At 36.0% G+C, this 27,006-nt stretch overlaps 1 protein-coding gene across 1 annotated transcript; it reads left to right on the top strand.

Annotated features, from left to right (window-relative positions):
* Positions 1-40: 40 nt before the first annotated feature.
* Positions 41-26,938, top strand: KDM4D (lysine demethylase 4D). The gene is made up of 3 exons (XM_003944951.4): positions 41-397; positions 2,299-2,393; positions 24,438-26,938. The coding sequence occupies exon 3, from the start codon at positions 24,794-24,796 to the stop codon at positions 26,363-26,365; it is 1,572 nt and encodes a 523-aa protein (XP_003945000.3). The 5' UTR covers positions 41-397; positions 2,299-2,393; positions 24,438-24,793; the 3' UTR covers positions 26,366-26,938.
* Positions 26,939-27,006: the final 68 nt, after the last annotated feature.

Genomic DNA, 27,006 nt, shown 5'->3' on the forward strand with positions numbered 1-27,006 from the left:
CGTAACGGCACTAAGGGGCGGGGCCAAAACGGCCCAGGGGGCGGGCGTTTGAAATCAGTGCCTTAGAGTAGACCCTAAACATCATTTTATACCTTCAAGAACCAATTACTTAATGTCTCTTCCGTCTTTTCCGTCCCCGACCCCCTCCCAGACTCCATTCCGGTACTGCGTGGACGGAAAGCCCCGGGTAGCCGACACCACGTCCCCGGCTAGCGGGCTAGGGCGTGGAAAAGGATTACACCAAACTGTTTAAATCCAGCGACTCCTGCTTCCATCCTTTCTCCTGAGCTAGAACCAACAAGCCTAGAGAGTTGGGCTTCGGAAAAACTAGTGTTTTCATTTAATTGGATATGAAGAAAGAACAAATAAGTACGGGGCAACCACGATCTTTATAAAGGTACCATTCCTGCAAAAATATTACACTTCAAAGCAAAGGTTGTATGCGTAATGTTTGCTAAAAATTTTTTTATTTAAAAAACGTTAGTTCTTGTGGGAGGGGAGATGTCAGTATTTACGACAGCGTTTAGAACGGTGGGCCCAACTGCCAGGAGCACAGTGTAGTTATTAAGATGGCTACTCAAGTGTTAAGTTTTAATAAGACAACGAAAAGGAGAAAACCCCAAAACCAAAAAGCCAACCAATCGTCACTCCTCCCTTCGGTAAAAAAATAACTCAGTCTGAGAACAGAGATCTTGATTGCTTAGTTCATCTTGGTATATCATCACATAGACCTTGACATGTAGTAGTTGCTCAATAAATACTTGTTAAATGGAAATTCAACTTCCCCAACTTAGTTCAAAATGTAAGGAGCTCACAAAATTGAAAATTTAAATGTTTTCTTATCCCTAAATTTTTTGCAACTTTTTTTTTTTTTTTTTTTTTTTTTTTTTTTTTTTTTTGAGACGGAGTTTCGCTCTTGTTACCCAGGCTGGAGTGCAATGGCGCGATATCGGCTCACTGCAACCTCCGCCTCCTGGGTTCAGGCAATTCTCCTGCTTCAGCCTTCTGAGTAGCTGGGATTACAGGCACGCGCCACCATGCCCAGATAATTTTTTGTATTTTTAGTAGAGACGGGGTTTCGCCATGTTGACCAGGATGGTCTCGATCTCTCGACCTCGTGATCCACCCGCCTCGGCCTCCCAAAGTGCTGGGATTACAGGCTTGAGCCACCGCGCCCGGCCCTGCGACTTTTAAATGAAGAAAAAAAAGGCAGAAAAAGCCCTTTCACTCATAAAGTTCAAGATGAAAATCTTGATTTTTCTTACCAAAGATAACCCTCCTCCAGTCTTACACATCTCAGTAAAGGACATCATATTAGTTACTCAAACCAAAATCCCAGAGTGCCTATTTAAATTTTTTTCCCTTCACTCTTCACATACGGTTCATTTACAGGTCTTAACAATTCTACTTTAAAAACTTACCAGAAATTTTATTCTACTGCCACTACCCTTGTTCTTGCCAACACCGTCTCCTACATGGATTGTAATTTTTCCTAATGTATTTTCCTGGGCCATCTTTTATCCTACAGTCAATGCTGCATATAGCCTAGAGAGTGATCTTTTAAAAATAATCAGATGCTGTTACTATCCGTATAAAATACCTCTTCACTTAGAATAAAAATTACATTTCTTAATGTGACTGAGACCCTACAGAGTCTGGCTCTTGCCCATCTTCCAGACTTCACTTCCAATCAGTCATTTGCTTCCACACTAAGCTCTAGACACAGCCAAGTGGAGATTTCGGTTTTACAAAGCAGGCAAGATTCCTTCTGTCTTAGGGCCTCTGCACTAGCTTTTCTCTGTTGCCGGTGCCCCAAGATAACTATCACAATCCTTCATGTCTCAGGTATCACAGTGAGGTTTTCACACTCCTTCCCCTCCAGCACTTGTGTTTATACACCATCACATCATTCTGTTTCATTTTTTCATACCACTGAACATTACCAGAATCTATTCTATTCTTTTTTTATTGCCTTGTTTCTTGTGTGAGAGGCAGCATAGGAAAGTCATTAAGCAAAAAAGATCTTCAAGCTGCCCATTTTTGTTCTAAATTCCAATTCTGCCCTTTCCTGGCTTTCGTAACCTTAGGCAAGTCGTTTCCCCTTTCTGTGTCCTTAGTTTCCTCATGTGTAAAATGGGCATAATTCTAGTCCCTAACTTATAATACGGCACTAAGGATTAAGTGAATTAATACTTGTAAAGTGCTTAGAACTGTCTCAGCAAATAGTACTTGCTAAATAAATGTTAGCTATTATTATTATTAATATTATTTTTATTATTGTCTATCTTCCTGTATTAGAACATAAGTTCCAGGAAAGCAGGAACCTTGTCTCTCTTGTTCACTGGGTGTATCCTCTGCATATAGAACAGTGCCTGACACATAATAGGTGCTGAGTAAGTATTTGTTGAATGAATGAATGAATGAATGAATGATGCACTATGAAGTAGAAGAATGAAGTAACAATGGCAAGACGGTAACACAATTATAGAAAATACCCACAGTTTTTATGTTCCAACTGTCCTTGTTAGCCCAGAGTGAATCACCTCCATTGATTTAACTCCCAGCCCGCTAACCCAATCTTTTGGCTGCCAATGGATATCAAATAACCACCCTATAATTTCATTAACACCAATATACAATAGAATCAATCCACAAAATTAAAAGCTTTTGACTTAAATGGTCTGAAAGTGCTAATAAGAAATTGAAACTAAAGCTTTTGACTTAAATGGTTTGAGAATATTAAGATAACTTTACTAAAATCTTGAAATTCATCCAATCAATTAACCTAGCTGGCAAAAATCACATAACCTCCCCATAATTTTAAACCTGTTACCACAAAATCTAGTTTGGCTTTTATTTCTGCCTGCCAGTGCTCTTCTACTCTCCTACTTGTTTATTTTTCCCCTCTGCAATAATATAATTTCCCACATTCCCCTTTCTTCAAGTCTACATGCCTCTGTCACCTCCTTTTCCCTCCCTATTCTTCTCTGAGAAAACAGAAACTCTTAAAGGTCGACTTCTCATCTCTTCTTTCAGCAGATCTATCTAGCTGCCTTTGGCTATTCCTGTATCCTCAGGTTCCCATGTATTGCTGGAGATGAGGTGACCCAAACTCTCCCTTGTGCTCTGGATCCTAATAGTGACTGGCATCTTGCTATGTATTTTCTGTTTCTTCTGATCTGTGAGGCCATCCCTTTCAGATCATTTTTATCAGCTTTCCTACACGGTATAGTGTATTTTAACCTTAAAAAATGCTCCTTCATTTTAATATGCCAAAGGTAGCATTTAATTAAATGTGAAAGCAATGTAGTTTGGCCCTTGATTGCAAAACTGATTATTCTTACGGCAGGAGTAACATAGGAATTTCAGTTTAAAGCTTAAACAAAATCAACACCTAAAAGGGAAAATGGAAACCATAAAAACCTAAGAGGAAAATTTAAGAAACTATTTATAGAACCTAGAATTCGAAAGATTTTTCAATCAAAACAGAATACCTTAGGAGCTTTAAAAATAAATAATTTTTAAATATTTATCTATCCAAAAATTAATTTCATAGCAGGAGATGCCAAAGACAAGTCAATAAATGCTAGATTGGCAAATAAGTTTTGTAATGCCTATAACATATAAGGATTACTACTACTACTAATGATACACATAATATAAAAATCACAAATTACCCAATTAAAAAATCAACAAAAGATATAAACAGGCCACTCAGAAAAAGCAATTCCAAATAGACAATAGTCAATAAACATGAAAGACACTCAACCTTCTAATGAGGAAAATGAAAGTAAACTAAAAATGGATTATACATTACAGCCTCAGATTGGCAACAGTTTAAAAAAATTAATAACATAGTTGGATGGGATTGAAAGAAAAGGGGATTCGGTCAAACAGTGAGGGCATTGGTCCACCATTACCTTCACAGTAAAAGCCAAGGTGTTCACAGTGGTTTTCAAGGTTTTCTATAGTCCATCCTTCCCCCCAGCTCTTTGACCTCATCACTTGCTTATGCTTTTCTTGGCCACCTCTTACCTGTTATTGCTTGGACACACACATTGCTGCTGCTCCCCAAGGCCCTCACACTAGCTGTTTTCTCTGGCAAGGCAATTCTTCCCTATCTTACTCAAGTCTTTGTTCACCTGGAGGCCAACCAACCTTGGGCATCCCTATTTAAAATTGTACCTGTTCTCTTTCTCTGTCCCCTAACATTGTTTACTCTCTATCTCCCTTTCCCTGCTTTCTTCCTTTTTATTTTTTCAAATTATGTTATACATAATTGCAATGACATGTATCATCTTCCATGACCCTATGTAATTTAGTTATATTACGTTTATTGTTTCTTTCTCTGTTTCTCCCATGTAGAATATAAGTTCTAAAAGAGCAGGGATCTTTGTTTTGCTCAGTGATAAAGGGCCAAACATTGAAACAATGCCTGGCATCAATAGCTACCAAATAAACAGTTTCCATATGAGTGAATAAAAGAAAAAATGAATGGATGAATTAATTAATTAATTAGTTTTAAAAAGAAAAAACTGTGTTCTGATGTAAAAAGTTATTGCCTTAATCTATTTTATATTTTAAAGGAGAAAATATATTGTGCTAGTCTGAAATCCTGATTTCAAATGAAGATACAGTAAGACCCAGAAATATGATTTTCTTTCAGGAGAGAATCTCTAAATAAAAAAATCATGTGAGATCGACTTTATATTTACCATCAAAATCCTAATTGAATCAGTCCTAATCCAATCACAACTCTAATCCAGCTCTCTCCATCTCTTCTAATTGAATCACTCTAATTCCCCTAAATTCTCATATACCAAGTTATTAGCCTACAAAATGTGAACATTTTACTTAAAAATGTTTCTTCGAGGTTTTTAATAAGAATACAAAAAAAAACCCAATGTCCATATGTCAGAAATTAAATTTTAAAGTTATTTAAATAATAAAATCTTTAAAATTTTAACCTGAAAATGATACATTTTCTAATATAAAAAGCTAGTGCTTTCTTTAATGTTTTGACAAGTGAGAATATAAAAATAAAGTGGCTAGCCTTCTACCAACAAAATCTTGATCTTAAATGAAGACATTCTGGGGCTTAGAGAGACTGTTTCCTGGAAACAGCCTCAAAATGAACTATCATTTGCTGATGGTACAGGCTAGATTACTGCTTAATATCATAGTTTAACCACCTCTTATCTAATCTAATCACATAAATACCTCACTAGCTGACCAGTGTTCTACTATGAAGACAGTTAAAAACAAAACAAACATATCAAAAATAGTTAAAACTGAACAACTAAAATACAGAAAATAAAGAGATAGAAAAAGACACGCCAGGCAAATTCTAATTTAAAAAGCTTGACGTAGCAATATTAGTTAGCAAAAGTATTCTAGAGGTTGAATAACATTAACAGTGATGAAGAGGTGCATTTTATTACGTTATGAAGAAAAATCCACTAGGAAAATTATAATCAGGGACATGTATGCAGCTTGAGAAAATATGAAGTAAAAATAGAAAAAGGAAAATGACAAATCCACAATCATGGTGGGATTTTTTTTTAAGATAAATTTCTCTCAAACTAGCAGATCAAGCAAACAAATTAATTAATAACTGATCAAATATATATGTTATATGTGTGTGTATATATGTGCATTATATATGTATGCTTATATTTATATTTGTACATAAAAAGTTCACTGTAATCAAAGCAGAATATACTTTTTTTAAATAAACATTGAATATTTACAGTAATCAGGTATAAGGCCCCCAAATAAATTTCACCAAATGCCAATGTATTTATTTATTTTTTTAATCAATTTTTTGTTGTTGTTTTTGAGATGGAATCTCACTCTCGCCCAGGCTGGAGTGCAGTGGTGCAATCTCAGCTCACTGCAACCTCTACCTCCCAGGTTCCATCAGTTCTTCTTCCTCAACCTCCCTGTACAGGCGCATGCCACCACGCCAGACTAATTTTCGTATTTTTAGTAGAGACGGGGTTTCACCATGTTGGCCAGGCTGGTCTCGAACTTCTGAACTCAAGTGATCCACCTGTCTCACCATCCCAAAGTGCTGGGTTTACAGGTGTGAGCCACCACACCAGGCCCAGTGTATGCATTTCTATAACAGTCTTGCCAATTTTTGAATTTTATATAAATCTTCAGAATGTTTATGTAAATGAATATGTATTCCTTTGTGTTTTTGCTTTATTTCTCCACTTAATATATGCTCTCTGTAGCTCTGATATACTATTTAGACTTTAATTCTGTAAAAATACTCACTATAACTTGTTAATTCTAATAATTATCTTTTCATTGTAGAGATATTGCGAATAATGCTACAATGAACATTTTTGTAAATGTGCAGAGATGCATGTGTGTACATTTTTCATATATACATTTCATCAACAGGATGAGAGTTCTTGTTCAGTAATCTCACCACACTTGATATTGTACAGCTTTTCAATTTTAGCTCATTTAGTGGGTGTATAGTGATCTATCATCAAGGTCTCAGTTTACATTTCCCTATTAATTCACATGTTAATTGTTCATTTGCATTTCCCTGACTATTAATTCACATGTTAATTGTCCATTTGTATCTGTTTAAGTCTTTCTATTGAATTGTCTTTTCTTTGTGGATTTCTAAATACTTTAGGCATAGTTTTCTGTTATTTACTTATGCTGCAAATTCACTTCTCCTCTCATTCTCTTTTTGGTGTATCTGAATAAACAACAATCTTTAGTTTTATAGTAGTTCAGTTTAACATTCTTTTCCTTTTGCTTAATGCATGATATTTCTTGATCATGAATGTCCCTACTTTGGAAGTCATAATGATATTCTCAGGTATTATCTTCTAAAGGTTTCATAGCTTCGCATAAAATTCATTTTTGTGCATGGCATAATGGAAAAGGGGCCTTGAAATCTGATGAAGGAGATATTCTTACGTTATTTATCTTTTATAAGAGCGGCTTTGCTATTCTTGGCCCTTTGGACTTCACTATAAAATTCAGGAGCCAATTGTTAAATTCCACAAAAATACTTTTGGAATTTTAATTGTGATGACATTTAATTTATAGATTAAGAAAACATTCTTAAAAATGTAATGACATTTTTACAATACTAAGTCTTCAAATCTATTAACAGGTTACATCTTTCCATTTATTTAGGATGTCTTTATATTTAATATGCTTCTCTAAGTATATTCATATTATTGTCTTCATAGAAATCTTGCAAATTTTTGTTAGCATTAGTCTTATTACTTAATGCTTAATGTTGTTATAAATGGCATCTTCCTTAAATTTTGGTTGTCTAATTGTTGCTGGTATATAGAAATATCATTGATTTATATATGTAGGTATTTTAAATTCAGAGAATTTCCTAAGCTGTCTTATTAATTCAAATGGTCTATTCAGAGATCTTTTGGATTTTGTTACATATACAATCATGTCATCTGCCAATGACAGCTTTGTTTCTTCCTTTTTTTTAATCTCTTTTCCTTCTTTTTTCCTTGCCTTCTTATGTTGGTTAGGACTTCTAGGACAATGTCAAATAAAAATGTTGATAGCAAGCATCCTTGTCTTTTTCCTGATCTGCAAGGGAAAACTTTTAACTTTTCATAATTAATATGATTTTGCTGAAGGTTTTGGATAGATAACACTCTATTATATTAAGATTTCCCCTACTATTTTTAATTTGCTGAAAGGATGATGAATTGATGAATTTTATCAAATACTTTCTCTGCATCTAATGAGATTCTCTTTAATTTGCTAATATGTGCTATTACATTATCATGGTTTAAAGTTTTAACCTTTCATCACTGGAATAAATTCACCTGGGCCATGATGTATATATTACTGGAATCAATTTCATCAGATTTTATTTAGAATTTTTTCATCTATGTTCATAAGCGAGACTGACCTATTATTTTTTTTTCTCATAGTATGCTTGTTGGGGATTTGTATCATAAACAAGTTGGGAAGTATTCTTTCTTTTCCTATTCTCTGAGAAAATTTATCTAAGATTGGAAGTATGTCCTTCTTGAATGTTTACCAAAACTTCTTGGTGTAGCCGTCTGGACCTAGAGTATATTTTCTGGGAAGAGTTTTACCTACTGCTTCAGTGTCCTTGAGGGTTATGGATATATATATTGTTCTGTTTATTCTGTTGTCATTTTTCTAAAACTTTATTGCATTGAAATTTAAAAATGTATTGTCATAGACTTGTTCATGCTTCTTTATTTTCTTTTTTATGTCTGCAGCATCTGTAGTGATAACTTCTTTATCTTTGTTGATATTGGCTTATTTGTGCCTTCTATTTTTATTCTTCCCTATTTTCATCAGTCTTTTCAATTTTATTTTCTTTTTCTTAAAAAGCCCAACTTTTGGTTTTGTTCCTCATATTTTATACTGGCTTTATATTTAATCAATTTCTGTTCTTTTATTATTTCTCTTCCTTTTCTTTCTTTCCTGTTAGTTTTTTTTCTGACTTCCTCAGATGGATGGTTAGCTCATTTAGTTCTTTTAACGTTTTTCCTTTTCTTATATATTTATTTAAATTTATAAATTTCTCTTTTAATACTGTTTACATGTATCATACAAGATTTGAAATGTAATGTTTTCCTTCCCATTTAGTTCAAAGTATTTTCTAATTCCCATTTTTAAATTTTATTCTCATTAAATATTTATTTGGAAATGTGTTTTTTATTTTATAAAATTGAGAATTTTTAGTTATCTTTTGGATATTCCTAACTTCATTGTTTTGTGTTCAAATAACATATTCTGACTGTTCTCAACCCTTTGACATTTGTTAAAGCTTGTTTTATGGCCACAATTATGGTCAATTTTGTAAACTTTTTATAGAACTTGGAAAAAATATATTCTGCAGCTTGGGATTACTGAGTTTTATATGTCTATTGCTTTTTAACTGCTTGATCAGTAGGGTCCTGGTTTATGTCTATCATCCTTGGATCCCTTTTATTCTCAAAAGTGTCTCAGCTTAGATGGTAAATGATCTTCTTAAAATCTTAAATGAATATAGAATTTCTACCAACTCAGTCAGCATTCAACATTTTGCTAGAAATCATATCTAGTTACTTAAGACTTCCATTCCTGCCTATTTCTAAAATAAAAAAGAGTAAGAGACATGACTATTAGAAAAAGAAGAGATATATATTTTTATATTTTTTGTAGAAAATATCTACATGGAAAATTCTAGAATTAATGGCCAAGCTAATAGAACTAATAGGAAATAAGAGGTATAAGGTTCGAAAAGGGATATAAGATCAATAAATAATAAGAAAACTTAATAGAAAAAAATTTCCATTTATACTACACTAAAAAAATTTTAAAGTTCCTAAAGTTTTATCTAAGAAAACAGATTCACTATCTTTTTGATGCAAATCTGAAGCTTCATTGATATACACAGAACAAGATCCAAATAAATGGATAAACATACCAGTTAATAGGTGGGAATGATCAATGCAGGAGCTATGAAAATATACCTCTAATTTTCTTTAAGTTCATTGCATTCCCAATTTAAATTAACAGTATTTGACAGAAATAACAGATTTATTCTAAAGTGAATACTGAAGTTTTAATCTATAAATATACCCAAAATAATTCTGAAGAAATTTGAATAAGTACAAGGAGATTTGCCTTAACAATTATCAATACTAAGTATAAAGCTTTAGTAAATAAAACAACCTAACATTGGCGTAGAAATGTACAAATAAATAAATGGACCAGATCAAGAGTTCAGAAAGACATCCATCCTTACATTGTAACTTAGCATATGTGAGAAAAGGATTCCAACTGAATGCGGAAAATTGTGACAAACAATTGGATTTCTTCAAAAAAAGGTTGTCTTTTTCATGATAACAACACAATATTCTAAACTGGTAAAACAAGTAAAAGTGAAAAGCAGATAAAACAATGATAACAAAATGTGATCTTTTTGACCCCAAGGAATGGCACGGATTACTTAAAATATGAGATAAGGGCATACACCATAATGGAAAAGAGCAATAAATTTGATTATATTTAATTTTTTCAAATATTTAAAAAAATCATAAAGTAAATGGAGGTGGTGGGCTTAGATGAGTTATTTGCAACAATACGGTATACATAGAATTATCCCAAACCTTTAAAGAACTTTAAAAAATCATTGTAAAAAGAAAGCAATGTAGCTGAAAAAAATGGGCAAAAGATATAACTGGTAATTCAGAAAACTGAAACCCACAAAAGATCAATAAATCAATGAAAAAGTACTTGACTTTGTCGGGCGCGGTGGCTCAAGCCTGTAATCCCAGCACTTTGGGAGACCGAGGCGGGTGGATCACGAGGTCAAGAGATCGAGACCATCCTGGTCAACAAGGTGAAACCCCGTCTCTACTAAAAATACAAAAAGTTAGCTGGGCATGGTGGTGCGTGCCTGTAATCCCAGCTACTCGAGAGGCTGAGACAGGAGAATTGCCTGAACCCAGGAGGCGGAGGTTGCGGTGAGCCAAGATCGCGCCATTGCACTCCAGCCTGGGTAACGAGCGAAACTCCGTCTCAAAAAAAAAAAAAAAAAAAAAAAAAAAAAGAAAAAGTACTTGACTTTACCAGTAAACATGTCACACAATAATAATAATAACAACTACAATAATAACAACAAATATGATAAAATAAAAGGAGATAAATCATTTTACCAAATTGTCAACAACTAAAAAGTTGACATTATCAAATGCACCTGGAGGTCTGGAGAAACAGAAACTCCTATTAGTACATAGATTAATTAGGATAGCCACTAGGTAGAGCAATTTGACGTTGCCTGGTAAAATGAAAAGTGTTGTTTCTCTATTATTTAGAAATGATAATTCAAAGTATCTACCCTAGATAAATTGCCACATATAAGAAAGAGAATACACCCATCACTGAAAGTAATAGGAAATACTGGAAGTAATGTAAATACCCATCAATAGGAGAGTACATTAATAAAATATATTTTTATAACAGACCATATATAGTTTATGTATGTGTGTGTATGTATATATACATATGTGTATATATGCATATGTGCATGTATATATATATGAATATATCTTGAAATTGTTAATGTTGAATTTAAAAATTGTAGAAAATAAGGCCAGGCATGATGGCTTATGCCTGTAATCCCAGCACTTTGGGAGTCTGAGGATGGCATATTGCTTGAGCTCAGTAGTTTGAGACCAGCCAGGGAAAGATGGCAAATCCTTGTCTCTACAAAAAAAAAAAAGAAAAAGAAAAATTAACTGGACATAGTAGCATATGCCTGTAGTCCAAGCTACTTAAGAGGCTGAGGTGAGAGGATGGTTTGAGCCTTGGAGAGGGAGGTTGCAGTGAGCTGAAATTGCACCACTGCACTCCAGCCTGAGCAACAGAGCCACTTCCTTTCTCAGACTAAATGAATAAAAGCAAAAATTGTGGAAATGAGCATATTAAGCATAAAATTTTTTATATAAAATAAAAATAGCAGATACACAAAACAGTATTATTAATGGATACACAACACATACACACATAAAAAGATACCCAAAGATGGAAAGTGTAGCCAATTCATGACTGTACTGATAGGCAGGGGGAAAGAGAACAGGATTTAAGGTTCGGATCAGAAAGGGAATCCCATTTCATCTGAAATATTTATTTATCCTACTTAAAAATTATTGAAGCAGGAGCAAGATTTTTAAGGGCTATCTGTTGACTTTATTCAACATTACACTGCCAGGGTAATTAGGCAAGAAAAATAAAAGATATCCAGATTCAAAAGGAAGAATTAAAACTATCTTTATCGACAGACTGCATGATCTTATGTATAGAATAATCCTAGGTAGCATGCTAAAAACCACTAAAACTAAAAAAGAATTCCAGCAAAGTTGCAGGATACAAGATCAATATATATAAATTAATCGATTTATATACATTAATAGTGAACGATATGAAAACAAAATTTAGAAAACATCAATTCACAATAGTGTCAAAAAGAATAAAATATTTAGGAATAAATCTAACAAAAGAAATGCAAGACATATACCGGGAACTACAAAATATTGTGGTTTTTTTTTTGTTTTTTTTTAGACGGAGTTTCACTCTTGCTACCCAGGCTGGAGTGCAATGGCGCGATCTCGGCTCACCGCAACCTCCGCCCCCTGGGTTCAGGCAATTCTCCTGCCTCAGCCTCCTGAGTAGCTAGGATTACAGGCATGCACCACCATGCCCAGCTAGTTTTGTATTTTTAGTAGAGACGGGGTTTCACCATGTTGTCCAGGATGGTCTCGATCTCTTGACCTTGTGATCCACCTGCCTTGGCCTCCCAAAATGCTGGGATTACAGGCTTGAGCCACCACACCTGGCCAAAATATTGTTAAATTAAACAAGCTAAATGGAAAGACAATTCATATCCATGGATCAGAAAACTTGATATTATTAAGATGGTAATGGTCTACAAATTTATCTCCAGATAGATGCAGTCCTACTATAATTCCTGCTGGCTTTTTTTCCTCCAAGAATTAAAAATTGATCCTAAAGTTCATATAGAAATATAAATGAACCAGTAGATTCAAAATAATCTTGAAAAAAAAATTTGGAGGGCTCACACTTTTTTATTTCAGACTTTAGTATAGAGCTATAATAGTCAAGACATTGGTATAACTATAGACATGATTCAATGGAATAGAATTGAGAGTCCAAGATAAACTCTTAGGTTTGTGGTTAATTGATTTTCAACAAAAGTTTCAAGCGAATTCAATGGAGAAATAATAAGAATTGTTGCTGGAACAACTTGATATCCACATACAAAACAATGAACTTGTATTTCTACCTCATAGCATACATAAAAATTAAGATTGTTAGCCTAAATGTGAACTAAAACTATAAAATACTTAGAAGAAAACATGGAAAAAATCTTTGTGACCTTGAGCTGGGCAATAATTGCCTAGACACAAAGCCAAAAACACAAGCAACAACAAAAATTGATAAGATGGATTTCATAAAATGCAATATTTGTGGACTTTGAAAGACATAGTCAAGAAAGTGAAAAGAAAACCTACAGACCTGGAGAGCACATTTTCAAATGTGGTCTTGTAACCAGAACACATAATGTAACCAGAACACACTTGTAACCAGAACACATAATGAACTCTTGCAACCCAGTAATAAGGAAACAAAAAATAAGGGACTTGAATAGAAATTTTTCCAAATAGATATATGAATGGCCAATAAGCTTATGAAAAGATGCTCAATATCATGAGTCATTAAGAAAAGGCAAATGAAAAGGCAATGAGAGCAGGCATGGTGGTTCGCACCTGTAATCCCAATACTTTGGGAGGTCAACGTGGGAGGTTTGCTTGGGCCCCAAGACCAGCCTGGGCAACATAGTGAGACCCTGCCTCCACAAAAATAAAAAAAATAGCCAGGTATGGTGGTGTGCTCCTGTTAGTTCCAGCTACTTGGGAGGCTGAGGAAGGAGGATCGCCTGAGCCTGGGAGGTTGAGGCTGCAGTGAGCTGTGATCGTGCCACTGCACTCCAACCTGGGCAACAGAGTGAGACCCTGTATTTTTTTAAAATTAAAAACCACAAAAATTACAACTTTTTACCTACTAGAATTTCTGTAATGAAAAAGACAATAACAAGTATTGATGTGGATGTTGAGAAACTGGAATCCTCATATATTGCTAGTTATAAATGTTGCATTTACTTTGCAAAACTGTGTAGCAATTTTAAAAAATGTTAAACATGGAGTTATCACATAGCTCAGCAATTATACTCCTAGGTATCTACCCAAGAGAAATACAAACACATTCACACATAAACTTGTATATTAATGTTCATAACAGTATTATTCAAAATAGTCCCAAAATGAAAACAGCCCAATTATTCATCAAATGATGAATGGATAAGTAAAATCCAGTATATCCATACCATAGAATATGATTTGGTCATAAGAAACATAATACTGATATATACTACAACATGAATGAACCTCCAGAAACATGTTGAGTGAAAGAAACCACACACAAAATATTCATATTACATTATTCCATTTATATTAAATATCCAGAGTGGGGAAATCTATAGATTATCTGGCGTTGGGGGTGGAAATGGACTGTGACTGCAAATGGGAACCAGGTTTCTTTTTGAAGTGATAGAAATATTCTAAAATTAGATTTTGGTGATGGTCACACAGTGCTGTAAATATGCTAAAAATCATTGAAGTGTACACTGAAAGTGGATGAATTTTGTGTTGTGTAAATTATATCTCAATAAAGTTGTTTAAAAACTACTCGAAGCAAATTTGATAAAATACTAAGGTTTTAGTTCTGGCTGGATGGAGTGCAGGTTTTTGTTTCTCAAAAGCAAAAACTCAGATACCACAGATTCCTGGGCCCCAGTTTCAAAGGAGATAAACATATAAATTTAGAGTGTTTTCATTATATTCTTACTTTCAACTATGGACAGGGGCCCCCATCGTCAAAGGAAATGAATAGGTTCCTGTCGGAGCACTCTCAGTGATATCTACCAGTCATACATAGCAAACGCAACTCTTTAGTGCCTGACTCAAATACAAGCCAAGAGTAACTAGACATATGAGGAAAATGTTTAACATGAAAAACAGAAACTAAGACATTCTGGAAGGGCAAATTTAGAGGAAACAGACACAATATAGAGAGCAAATAAAACTTAAACATTATTATAATACTTCTAGAGAGAGATGAGAAAATCTGCAGCCATGGAAAATTTCAGAAATATATAATGAATATTCAGAGCACAAAAAAACTCCTGGAAATTAAAAATATAGTTGACAGAAAGTTTGGAAAACAGCAAAAGAAAATGGAGAGTAAAGAAAATTAGAGGATCAATCAGGAAGTTTGCTGTCTAACTAATGGTATTTCCAGAGACGGAGAAGAAAACTGAAAATGTAGAAAGGAATATGTCAAAGGAATGACATAAGACAATTTCACTGCAAGGAACAGCATGAGTTTCTGTATTGAAAATTTTAGCACAATAATTGACAAAAAGACCAATTATATCTTAATGAAATGTCAGAAAATAAGGAGCAGAAGAGTACCTTAATAGTGTTCAGAAAGAAAAGTCAGATTACAAAAAGGAACAATAAACAGGTTTTGGACTTCTGGAAGGTAGAATTCAGCAGAACAATGTCTTGAAAATCTTGAAAGAAAAGCATGAGGATAGAACAAAGACATTTTCAGACTCAGACATGCAAACTTTAGGAGAGTGTTATGATATTTGTGGCCATCCAATAACTTTAATATTCCTTTTTTATTTTTCGGTAAACCTCTGACATGATGATCCCTGTCTCACCAAGATCAGAGCCAGAACTCAATTATCCAGCATCTATTGCAGTTAAGGCATAGACATGTGGCCTGGGCTCTTCCAATCAGACATCCCTCTAGAGACTATAATGTAAAGAAATATGAAGAAGTAGATTTCATGAAGAATCTATTCCTGGAGTAGGGTAGTGAGAGACAGTTGCCTTTCAGAAGCAGCAGTGGCTTAGATTCTAATTGGAAATGTCTCTTGCTCAGAGTCTTTGGTGCCTTTGACCAGAGGATGTATATGAATACCTAACTATTGCTTGTTGCGTAATCTGAGTATTGTTCCTGGATACACAGTCTCCAAACCCTAGTCTCTGGTCCTGCTGAAGATTCTGTGAGATACTTAATCTCTAATGAAGCTTCTAAGGATGTTCCTGGTGCATGTGCTTAACAACACAAGGGAGTCAACCAGGAAGGAAACTGAGATGGGGGAAATCAGGATCTAACATAATAGAGGGAAAGGGGACCCCCAGGATTATGATGCCTAGAAACCTCAAGATTCAGGTCATGCAACAACTTAAAGACTATTAGTCTGGATTCAAGTAAGCATCTGAGGACTCTAGTAAGAATATTTCTGAGAAAAGAAATCTGATTCAGTACCACATGTGTTTTATGCATTTAGAAGATATTTACCTTTCTGGGAATGAATTAATATAAAGTATAAAGCCGAGCAAATGTAAGAATGAGCTAGTGATTAACTACAGGATAAATAAAAATTTATACACTAATGGAAGTGAAATTATACTATGCTACGTGACTCATCTGTGACCAATTTTGCCTGACAAAAATTCAGGCTTTGATTTTATTAAAAATTTGATATGGCTGTGTAAGAGAAAGCTAGGAAAAGTCTGTGTGTCAATGTGGGGCATAAGAGGACTAACTACATCCTTTATAGTACAAGTGTCTACAATATCTGAAACTGAAAAGTCTAGAAATACAGGAAAAACAAAATAGATGAAAGCTAAAATATGTGTGTGATTGCTTTTGAGAGTGGGAATGAGGGAGGGGAAATGCATGAATCAGAGTTCCTTAGCTGCATACTATAGAATTCACTTTAGGCCAAAGGGGATTTTTTTTTAAGGTAAAAAAGTTATTGAGTAGTTTACAGAATCTCTGGGAGAGTCCATGTAAGTCCAACTTACATGCTACTCAAGACATGTATTTAAAATTTATTGACAATCCAAAAAAGCATCTTTTAGGTGATGCCTTAAAACTCAGTGCAGTGGTATGTCCTTATAAATGGATTCAGGAAGACTTCTGGCTCCTGCCTCTCTCTGCTGCCAGATACCACTGTTACTGCCACAGTATCCATGCAACAGATGAAGATGATTTGAATGAGGTTAATAATCCCATGTTCAATTTATTATATGTCACAATGAAATAATAATGCTATATGTAAGATGCTGGATTTAAAGGCAACATCCCAAACATTGGGTTTATGTCACAGTTTAATCTATGCTGTTCATGCCTGATACTTGCAGCCATGTGTCTTTCTCCTTTATATCTACTTTCCTCTGGATGTTCATAAAAAGAAGTCCACACCAAATATTGGCATTCGTAGGCACAAAGGGTACAGGAAAAGTTACCCTTTTACCTTCCTTTTTTTTTTTCTTTTTTCTTTTTTTTTTCTGAGACAGAGTTTTACTCTCTTGCCCAGGCTGGAGTGCAATGGTGCGATCTTGGCTCACTGCAACCTCCGCCTCCTGGGTTCAAGTGATTCTCCTGCTTCAGCCTCCCAAGTAACTGGGATTATAGGCCACCACCACACCTGGCTAATTTTTGTATTTTTAATAGAGACAAGGTTTTACCATGTTGGCCAGACTGGTCTTGAACTCCTCACCTCAGGTGTCCCTACCGTCTCGGCCTCCCAAAGTGCGAGGGTTACAGGCATGAGCCACCACACCCAGCCTTACCTTCCTTTTTTCATGCAGCTTATCAAGAAATGTCTGTCAAAGCTTTTGGGTCAGAGACATGCAGATACTTGGGAGAGAGAAGCAAACACATCTCATGGAAGAGATGTATTACCTTAAGACAAGTGCCCACTAGAGATGAAGGCTGCTTGTCAAGTAAGACACATTCTGGAGTGCTGCCACCTCAACAGATTGTAATAAGCACCAAATAAATGGCCCAGGCTAATAGCACTCATGGAGTATAGAAGATAGAATTCTCACCAAGTTCTGAGGTTGGTATAGAAGGATCCCTGATATAGGAGAACCTCAGATTGGTCAAAAAGGCAGAGTTTATGACTTAGAAAAGAGAAGGAAGAGATAAGTGAAGCAAGGGAAGAAAAGCATAGACTCAAGGACAGTGATTAGGTGTACTTGACTGAAACTAAGTTTGTATAAGAACAATTGAGAGAGAAATTTGGGAAACAAGAAAGCAATAAAGATGCAGTTTAAATACAATCATGTACTTTGCTCCCTTTCCAAACCCCACTGAAGTGACAGTAACAGGATTTTTGTTTTAAGAAATGAACTTACAAAGACAGAAAATGGTAAAGGAAAACAGGTGGTGGCCAGTTTTGGGAATTGGAAAATAGATGGACAAGTATAAACTGATTTATCAAACACTAGAAAGTTGAATCCTAAATTGGCAGTGAGGAAAGCCAAGAAGCTACACAGTTGTCTCTACAGAACCCAAAAGGCTTAGGATGTCATGGCATTTGGTACCTCTGGGAGTGATAGCTAAAATGAGGCTAAGGAGACTTTGTTGAAAGTCTGTCTAACAAACAGAGCCCTAGGTTCAGATCCAACTGTAAGCAGCTGGATAAATGGCCTCTCTTCCATCCTGGCAGAAGATTGAGCTTCATTTTCTAGAGTAGGAAAAAAGATGGTCTTTGGACTGGGAATTTCCAGATACTTTTGAGAGTATGGTTATCATAGGGAAAATAAGTTGATAAAGTGAACTTTACAAGTAGGATACTTTTAGGAATGGTAGTCTCTTTTGCCATTTGGTAGGAAAGTCAGACCTGTACCCTCCAAGAGAAAGATTGAAGCATCTTTTAGATTGAATATGACCAACTCTAGAAATACCAGTGTTAGGAGTTCACCCAGGAAACAGCCCAGTTAGAACATCACGCGGGGAAGCATAATCACTAAAACCATTCATGTATCCTGAACTTCTAATGTGCCTTTTTTGTGCTATACTTTTATATATAAAGCAATTACTAAAGGCCATCAGACATTTGAGGAAAGCCTTAAATATGAAAGAGACCAAAGCAAAAAAAGAAAGATAAAATGAACAAAAGGCAATTTCAAAGAAACAGCATGCAGGGAGAAAAACAAAACAGAATTTCAAAAATCATTGAAATTTTAGTATTTTTTTTAAAATTGTACTTTAGATTCTGGGGTACATGTGCAGAACATGCAGGATTGTTGCATAGGTACAAGGCAATAACATGTATTTATACATGGCAATGTGGTTTGCTGCCTCCATTCCCCCCATCACCTGTATCTGGCATTTCTTCCCATGTTATCCCTCTCCAACCTCCCTACCCACTGCTGTCCCTCCCCTAGTCCCCCACAACAGATCCCAGTGTGTGATGCTCCCCACCCTGTGTCCATGTGTTCTCATTGTTCAACACCCGCCTGTGAATGAGAACATGCAGTGTTTGATTTTCTGTTCTTGTGTCTGTTTGCTGAGAATGAAATTTTTTGTATTTCTAGAGAGATAGAAGAAATGCTCCCATGAAGCAAGAATAAGACAATAAAAAAGAAAGAAAAGGAATGTACATACATGCAGGCACTCTCAGGTAACAGAAATGATTACTGGAAATTAAAAATTGGATTGGAGAAATGAAAAAGACAGAGAAGGAAGTTTGGAGATAAAGATGGAGACATTTTTCAGAAGATAAAATGTAGTAATAAGGAACAGAAAATTGGGAGGGGAAAACAAAGAGGTAAAAATTAGAGGTCTAATCCATGAGAGGCCCAATATCCAAATAAGAGGAGTTAATAGTCGGACAAAAAGGAGTAGAGGAAATCAAAGAAAGAACTAAAAAAAATAACTAGAATTAAAGAACTTCATTTTTTAGATTGATAAAATTTAAGAATATGGTTTAAAGAAAAGCTTCTGTTAACATTGACAGAGAAACAACCTAAAATAAACAACACACACAATGAACAGGTCATCTGTAAAGAACTAAGAATCATATTTATATCCTCATACTCACACCAATACCCATGCAATAATTTCAAAAGTTAACCCCTCTCTCTGAATTAAAGCTATAATTAAAATCAGAATTAAAGGTACAATTAACATAACAAAGGAAAAAACTGTAGGATAATATTTGTCTTCATCTAGATGGGGAAGTATTATAACTTTCTAAACATGAAAAGCATGAAAAACTTGCAAAAGAAAATATAAATTTAACAAAATAAGACATTGTATATCAAAAACATTTTTTTTAAAGAAATATAAGTTAAATAGCAAACTGGCAAAAAAACTATTAACATATCTAACAAAATAGTTTAATATGTAAAACATTCATATAATTAATATATATAAAACATTTATATAAGTAGGTAAAAAAACACCCTAGGACTCTATTAGAAAAAAAGCAGGCAAAGGATATGTACCAATACATAAGATGAAATCCAAATGATTGATATTTATGAAAAAAATCAAAATCAACCTTAGTGGTAAATTGAAGAAATGTAAATTAAAACTTGCTCTAACTTTTTAACTTAATGAATTAGCAAAATATATATTTTTTCAAAGTAAAGTTGGTTAGTGTTGAGGATGTAAAATATGTTTTTTCTGGAAAGCTTTGGCAATGTGTATTAAAGATCTTAAAATATTTCAATTCTATAATTTCATTTATAAGTATCTAATCTAAAAATTTTTATTCAATATTTTACATGATGTACTGTTTTAGATACTGAAATGCAGACTACATATTTAAGTAAAAGTGATTACTAATAATTATGGAAAAGTGAAAACAAAATAGCTGTCCACTAATGGGGGAAAGTTCAATCACTTGTCCACATAGAGTAGAATTTTTTCAGTTATCAACTATATTATTCTTATAAATTATTTTAAGCAAGTAGTAGATTTTCTGAGAAAAAAATTGATTAAACATAGTGCTTAGATATTGACTGTCAGAAGAAACAATGGCTAATGTCTGAGGCACTTTGTCAACAATCCCCCAGTTAAAGTAATAGATTTGAAATACACATGCAACAGGAAAGACAAACAGGCTGTCCTGTTGTCCTACAATTTGGGCAAGGGCTGCAGTGAAGGGGACTGTTAAACTTATTCATCTTCATTTCTTAATTGCCTTAGTTTAACACCCCACAACAAATACACAGCAAGAAGCTTAGGAGGCATTATTTCTAAAAGACCCAAAGAAAGACTTTCTAATTTCCAGAAATCCATTAATTTCAGGGGATCAGGTATTATTTTTTAAATTATTCTGGTAAAAAGAAAATACTTTTCTGTTATTGTCAGAACTGTCAAGTTTTCTTAGATGAAGAATTCTACCTTATTGTGGTTACTGTGGATAAGGATAAAATGAAAGAGTATCAAGTGACAGTGTAATTATTCTCTACTGGTAGCTGTGGCTCCAGTTGAGAGAAGCAAGAAGTAGTCTCACAACAAAAGCAACCATTGAAGACTCATAAAGAAGTGACACTTTTGGTTAGAACACTGAAGGATCACTCTGTCATTGTACCTGGCAAATTCTAAGCAGTTTTGTTTGGACAAAGTCACACTTATAAATTGTGGTATTTCCTTTTGATGTGCAACAGCTGAAGACTATATATATATAAGAAGACATTGCATCATTCTTTCTAGAATCCTTAGAAATGTAGTTATAAAACAACTAAAGCTTATTTTACTTGTATATTCAAAAGGAAATGGAGATTTCTGTGATTTTCATAGTTAGCATTTTGTTATTTCTTGAGAGAAAGACCCTCAGTGTGGTATTTAAGTTTCTGATGTTTAATTATCCTTCTAAATTGTCTCACTTTTCTCTCTTCATTTCTTTACAGTAAGCTTTCTTATAGAAAAAAAGAAACATTTTATTTTACATTCCAAAATATAAAGAATTTATGATAAAATCATTGTAGAATAATTTTTAAGATTAAAAAATTAGAATGAAATTGGAAGACTATCATATGATACAGGTAATCTTGTCACTTGTACACCCACAGTGTCTCACTTGAGTAGTGACAGCTTTAAGTAGGAAAGGAAGGCAAACTGGATCCTTGGGTTCTTCTATAAGGAAGATAAAGTGAGCACACGCTGGAGTGTCTAGATGTCCTTGGGGCCTCACAGTATACTGTTGTTGGATCCTCTGACAGTCATTGACTGTATGTCTGGGAAAAGGGAGATGTAATAGTCAGTGGTGACTATGATAACACATTATTGCCTTGGTAGAAATAAAGACATCTAAAGGAGAAACTTAGTTTCAGGAGAAAGATCATCAATTTGTATTAACCCAGTTGACTTTCAGGGGCTCAGTGGGCCATCCAAGATGGAGAAGGAAAGCAGAAACTTAGGAGAGAGTCAGTTACTGGAGGAAGCTGTGACAATAAATAACAGGTTTAAAGGGAAACGGTGTGGTTCTAACAGAAGCCCTGAATATAAATAGGAAATTTAAAGAGAGAAAGAAAGTTAAGAGAGAGGAAAATTTAACTTTGAGATGTCTGCATGTTTGAGGAAGAAGAGGAGGTAGAACCCAGGAGAAAGAAAAGAACCAGAGAGTTAAAAGAAGTATCAGTGCCCTAGAGGTTGGAGACGTTTTAAGAGGAAGGAGGAGGTTTTCTGTGAACCAGTGGTGTGGAGAGGTGAAGTGTAACTCCTGGAGCAGAAGTTGGGAGGCAGTTTGACAATTTACAAAGAACAATGTCAGTAGAAAGGTGTGGGCAAGTACCTGGGGTTTGTGGGTGGTGGGGTTGGGGCAGACAGAGAGAGAGGAGGCTGAGAGGAGGGAGAAAGGGAGTACGGACAGTAGCTTAAATTAGGAAAGAGATTCATAACTGTTGTTTTAATAAAGAAAAACAACTGATTATTTAATTGAACATAGTCCTGGAGCAAGTGAGACGTGTTGATTTAAGGAGTTCAAATGGAGAAATTAGCCCTGGAAAGCAGTTTTCTCTTCCCCTGAGAGGAGGGAGAACAGTAAGAAAGATGGGTATAATCAAGAGGAAACAGAGGGAAGTGCGTGCCAACTCATTTAATTATGTAATAAAAATGTTTTTAGTGCCTGCAATATATAAGATACCAATATCCTTGGTAAATACAATGCTTAACAAGATACAGATCATGTTGTCGAAATACTTTTATATGGAAGATAAGTCAAGAAAAGACATAATTCTAGCCACTGAAAACACAAGCTATTAATTATAAATTTCTCTATACCTTGGTTTCTTCCTTCACAAAATGGGGATAATGATAGTACCAACTTTAGTTGTGAGTTTTGAATGGGATACTATAAAATGCTTCATAAGGGGCCGGGCTAAATGAAGTGCTAAATAATGGCACTGTTCACATTATATAAGGTAGAAGTGATAACTGCCAAAAGAACTACAGGATATGAAAGATAGGCAGTTTTGTCAGGACAGTAAAGGAAGATGAAGGGTCAAGTTCATACACTTGGGAAGGAGTGGAACTTAAGAACTGAGAAAGAAGGGAAAGTTTGGGAGGGAGAATGTAGGAGGAGAGAAACAGTTTGAAGTTGAATAATAGCATAAAGTTAAAACTCGGGAAGATTTCAAGGTATCAGTAAAATAGGCGCTTTCTTAAAAACTATCCCTAGTTTAAAAAATCTATTTCGAGCATCCCAATCTCTTTTGCGCTTCCCTTTCCTAGAGTCCTAACATAATTATTTGACCAAATAGAGAACTCTTGCTCACAAACCTCCCTCAAGTTCCCATTTCCTTTTTTATCCAGGATAGATTTAATGGTTCGTTCTCCATTCAACCCATCAACAACTTTATCCCTTTCTCACTGCGGTATACTTGCCTGGAACCTTACTATCTGCTTTCTTCATATCCTTTGAATGGCCCTTCTCTATGGGGAAAATTCCTGTCAGGCTAGCTGGGTCCGTAGAGGGCTGCTACCAGTTGTGCAAGGGATGGGGACAAATACTGCAAAGTCCCACAGTGTGAGTTAAGGAAACACATCATCTTTGTGTTTTGTTATTTCTGTACCATTCATTCTTTTTTCTCTAACTCTAATTTGCTGCCTTTATCATTTGAATGTATAGTTTATTTTCAGTCGTTCTTTCTTTTCCTTTTAATGCAATGAAATATGCTTCTTAGTTGTAGTTAATGCTTTTCACCCTAAACCATATTTGTAAATGAACATACAGAAATTTGTGAAAATCATCATGCCTTGAGTTATCACAATGAGCTATTCTGATGGGTATGAGACCAGCACCCAGGTTCTGAAAAGATTAACTTTACTCAAGAGATTCCCTTAAGCCCCCCTCCACAACTCATTTTTTCCCCAAGATATCCACTACTCTGACTTCGAACATAGATTATGACACTCTAGCCAAAAGGCCTAGAAGCGATTCAAACATAGATTGCTTTGCCTCCTTTTCATCTTTATGTAAATGGAATTATGTAATAGGTATTCTTCTGAGTCTTGATAATTTTACTCAATACTGATCTTTATAAAACTGCATTTTCATGTGGCTTTTGTTTGTATTCATTGCTATATGGTATTCTGTTGTGTGAATATACTGCAGTATACTTATTCGTTTTATTGCTGATGGATATTTGAGTTGTTTACAGTGTTTGGCTACCAGAAACAATGTTGTTACAAACATTATTGGATGTGACTTTCCGCACCACATTTCCTAGGCATGTGGAACAGTTGGATCACAGCACATGAGTATGTTCACTTTTAGAAGATGCCATCAAAATAGTTTTCCAAAGTGATTATAGTGCTTCATATTCTCTGTAGTAGGGTATGAAAATTCTCACTGTTCCATTTCCACACCACCCTTGAATTATCAATCTTATAAAATTTTAACTTCTCTTTGTAATATTAGTATTCCATTCTGGCATTTAATTTATAGATGCCTAATAATTTTTTCCAAATATTAATTTTCAACCTCTGTGTATTCTTTCTTTTAGATTTTGTTCTAAACACTGAGGACATACTCTGCTACATTTGGGTCACCCCCCCCTGCCCAGGTCTGAGTAATTCAATAGACTTTAAGAAGACAGAGCCCAGCAGCAACTGAAACATAAGAGTTGCAGGGTCAGCTAACGTCAATGCCTGGGCAAAGTTGCTGCCCAGAGTGGAATCTCCCTGGTGAATAAACAAGCCTGAGAAAGATTATCATCTCATTTGCAAAAAAAATAGGCTTAGGCTGGTAGATCCTGCTACCTCATAGATACACCAACCTAGTTTTTTTTAAAAGTAGCATTTTCCTACATCATCAACTACATAGAACATACCTAAACACTGGGCGTTTACTGCTAATTAAATGGAAACTATGAAGTCTAAGGCCAACTGTGCCCAGAATCCAAACTGTAACATAATGATATTTTATCCAACCAAAGAAGAGTTTAATGATTTTGATAAATATATTGCTTACATGGAATCCCAAGGTGCACACAGAGCTGGCTTGGCTAAGATAATTCCACCTAAAGAATGGAAAGCCAGAGAGACCTATGATAATATCAGTGAAATCTTAATAGCCACTCCCCTCCAGCAGATGGCCTCTGGGCGGGCAGGGGTGTTTACTCAATATCATAAAAAGAAGAAAGCCATGACCGTCGGGGAGTATCGCCATTTGGCAAACAGTGAAAAATATCGGACTCCACCACACCTGAATTTCGAAGATTTGGAGCGAAAATACTGGAAGAACCGCATCTATAATTCACCAATTTATGGTGCTGACATCAGTGGCTCCTTGTTTGATGAAAACACTAAACAATGGAATCTTGGGCACCTGGGAACAATTCAGGACCTGCTGGAGCAGGAATGTGGGGTTGTCATCGAGGGCGTCAATACACCCTACTTGTACTTTGGCATGTGGAAGACCACGTTCGCTTGGCACACGGAGGACATGGACCTTTACAGCATCAACTACCTGCACCTTGGGGAGCCCAAAACATGGTACGCAGTGCCCCCAGAACATGGCCAGCGCCTGGAGCGCCTGGCCCGGGAGCTCTTTCCAGGCAGTTCCCGGGGCTGTGAGGCCTTCCTGCGCCACAAGGTGGCCCTCATCTCCCCTACCGTTCTCAAAGAGAACGGGATTCCCTTCAATCGCATGACTCAGGAGGCTGGGGAGTTCATGGTGACCTTTCCCTATGGCTATCATGCAGGCTTCAACCATGGCTTCAACTGTGCAGAGGCCATCAACTTTGCCACTCCACGATGGATTGATTATGGCAAAGTGGCCTCTCAGTGTAGCTGTGGGGAGGCGAGGGTGACCTTTTCGATGGACGCCTTTGTGCGCATCCTGCAACCCGAGCGCTATGAGCTGTGGAAACGTGGGCAAGACAGGGCAGTTGTGGACCACATGGAGCCGACGGTACCGGCCAGTCAAGAGCTGAACACCCAGAAGGAAGTCAAGTTGCCTAGGAGGGCAGCGTTGGGACTGAGACAACTCCCGCCCCACTGGGCCCGGCATTCCCCTTTGCTTATGGCTGCCCGCAGTGGGACTCGCTCCCACACCCTTGTGTGCTCTTCACTCCCACGCCGATCTGCAGTCAGTGGCACTGCTGCGCAGCCCAGAGATGCTGCTGTCCACAGCTCTGGGAAGCCCAGATCAACTCTATCATCCACCCCTGGTCCATCTGCACAGATTATCCACCCGTCAAATGGCAGACGTGGTCGTGGTCGCCCTCCTCAGAAACTGAGAGCTCAGGAGCTGACCCTCCAGATTCCAGCCAAAAGGCCCCTCTTGCTGCATACGACTTGCACAGCTTCGGGCCCAGAACCTGAGCCCCTGCCTGAGGATGGGGCTTTGATGGACAAGCCTGTACCACTGAGCCCAGACCTCCAGCATCCTGTTAAGGCTTCTGGGTGCAGCTGGGCTTCTGTGCCCTAAGCCCATGGGCTGCCTTTATATCTACTGCTCTGCTGTGTGGAAATTTGATGAAATTGGTTACATTTACATACCAGAACTTTGGTTGAGTTTGCAGGACTGTGGTCATGCATGAAAGAGCCCCTCTGGTGATGCCCTTGGATGCTGCCAAGTCCATGGTAATTTTCAATTTTGCCATATTTTGTTCTTCCTACCGGCCCCTGGAATGTCTTTGGATATTGCTAAAATCTATGTCTGCGGCTGTGGTTTTATCCACTGGACACATTTGTGTCTGGGAACTAGGTTTTGCTGAGATTAGTGTAACCTGGTATACACAACTACCATCCTCTGGACCAACTATGGAAGCTGCTGCATTTGTGAAGAATCCTGAGCTTTGATTCCTCTTTAGTCTCCCCATTTGTTTCTTCCCCTCCCTACCCCCTTTTTCTCGTAAAACTAGGCCCTTTTTACAGATAAGGTCAGTAGAGTTCCAGAATAAAAGATATGACTTTTCTGAGTTATTTATGTACTTAAAATGTGTTGTCACCAGTATTTGTTCCCAAAAATATTAAAAGTAACCAAAATGTTGAAATCTGATTTTATTTCAGATATCGTGTTTTCAGCCTGTGTGCATATGTGAGTGGGTGTAGATTATTCTTTGTGTA

Source organism: Saimiri boliviensis, chromosome 6 (assembly GCF_048565385.1).
Source record: "Saimiri boliviensis isolate mSaiBol1 chromosome 6, mSaiBol1.pri, whole genome shotgun sequence".
In the NCBI taxonomy this organism is placed as follows: domain Eukaryota; kingdom Metazoa; phylum Chordata; class Mammalia; order Primates; family Cebidae; genus Saimiri; species Saimiri boliviensis.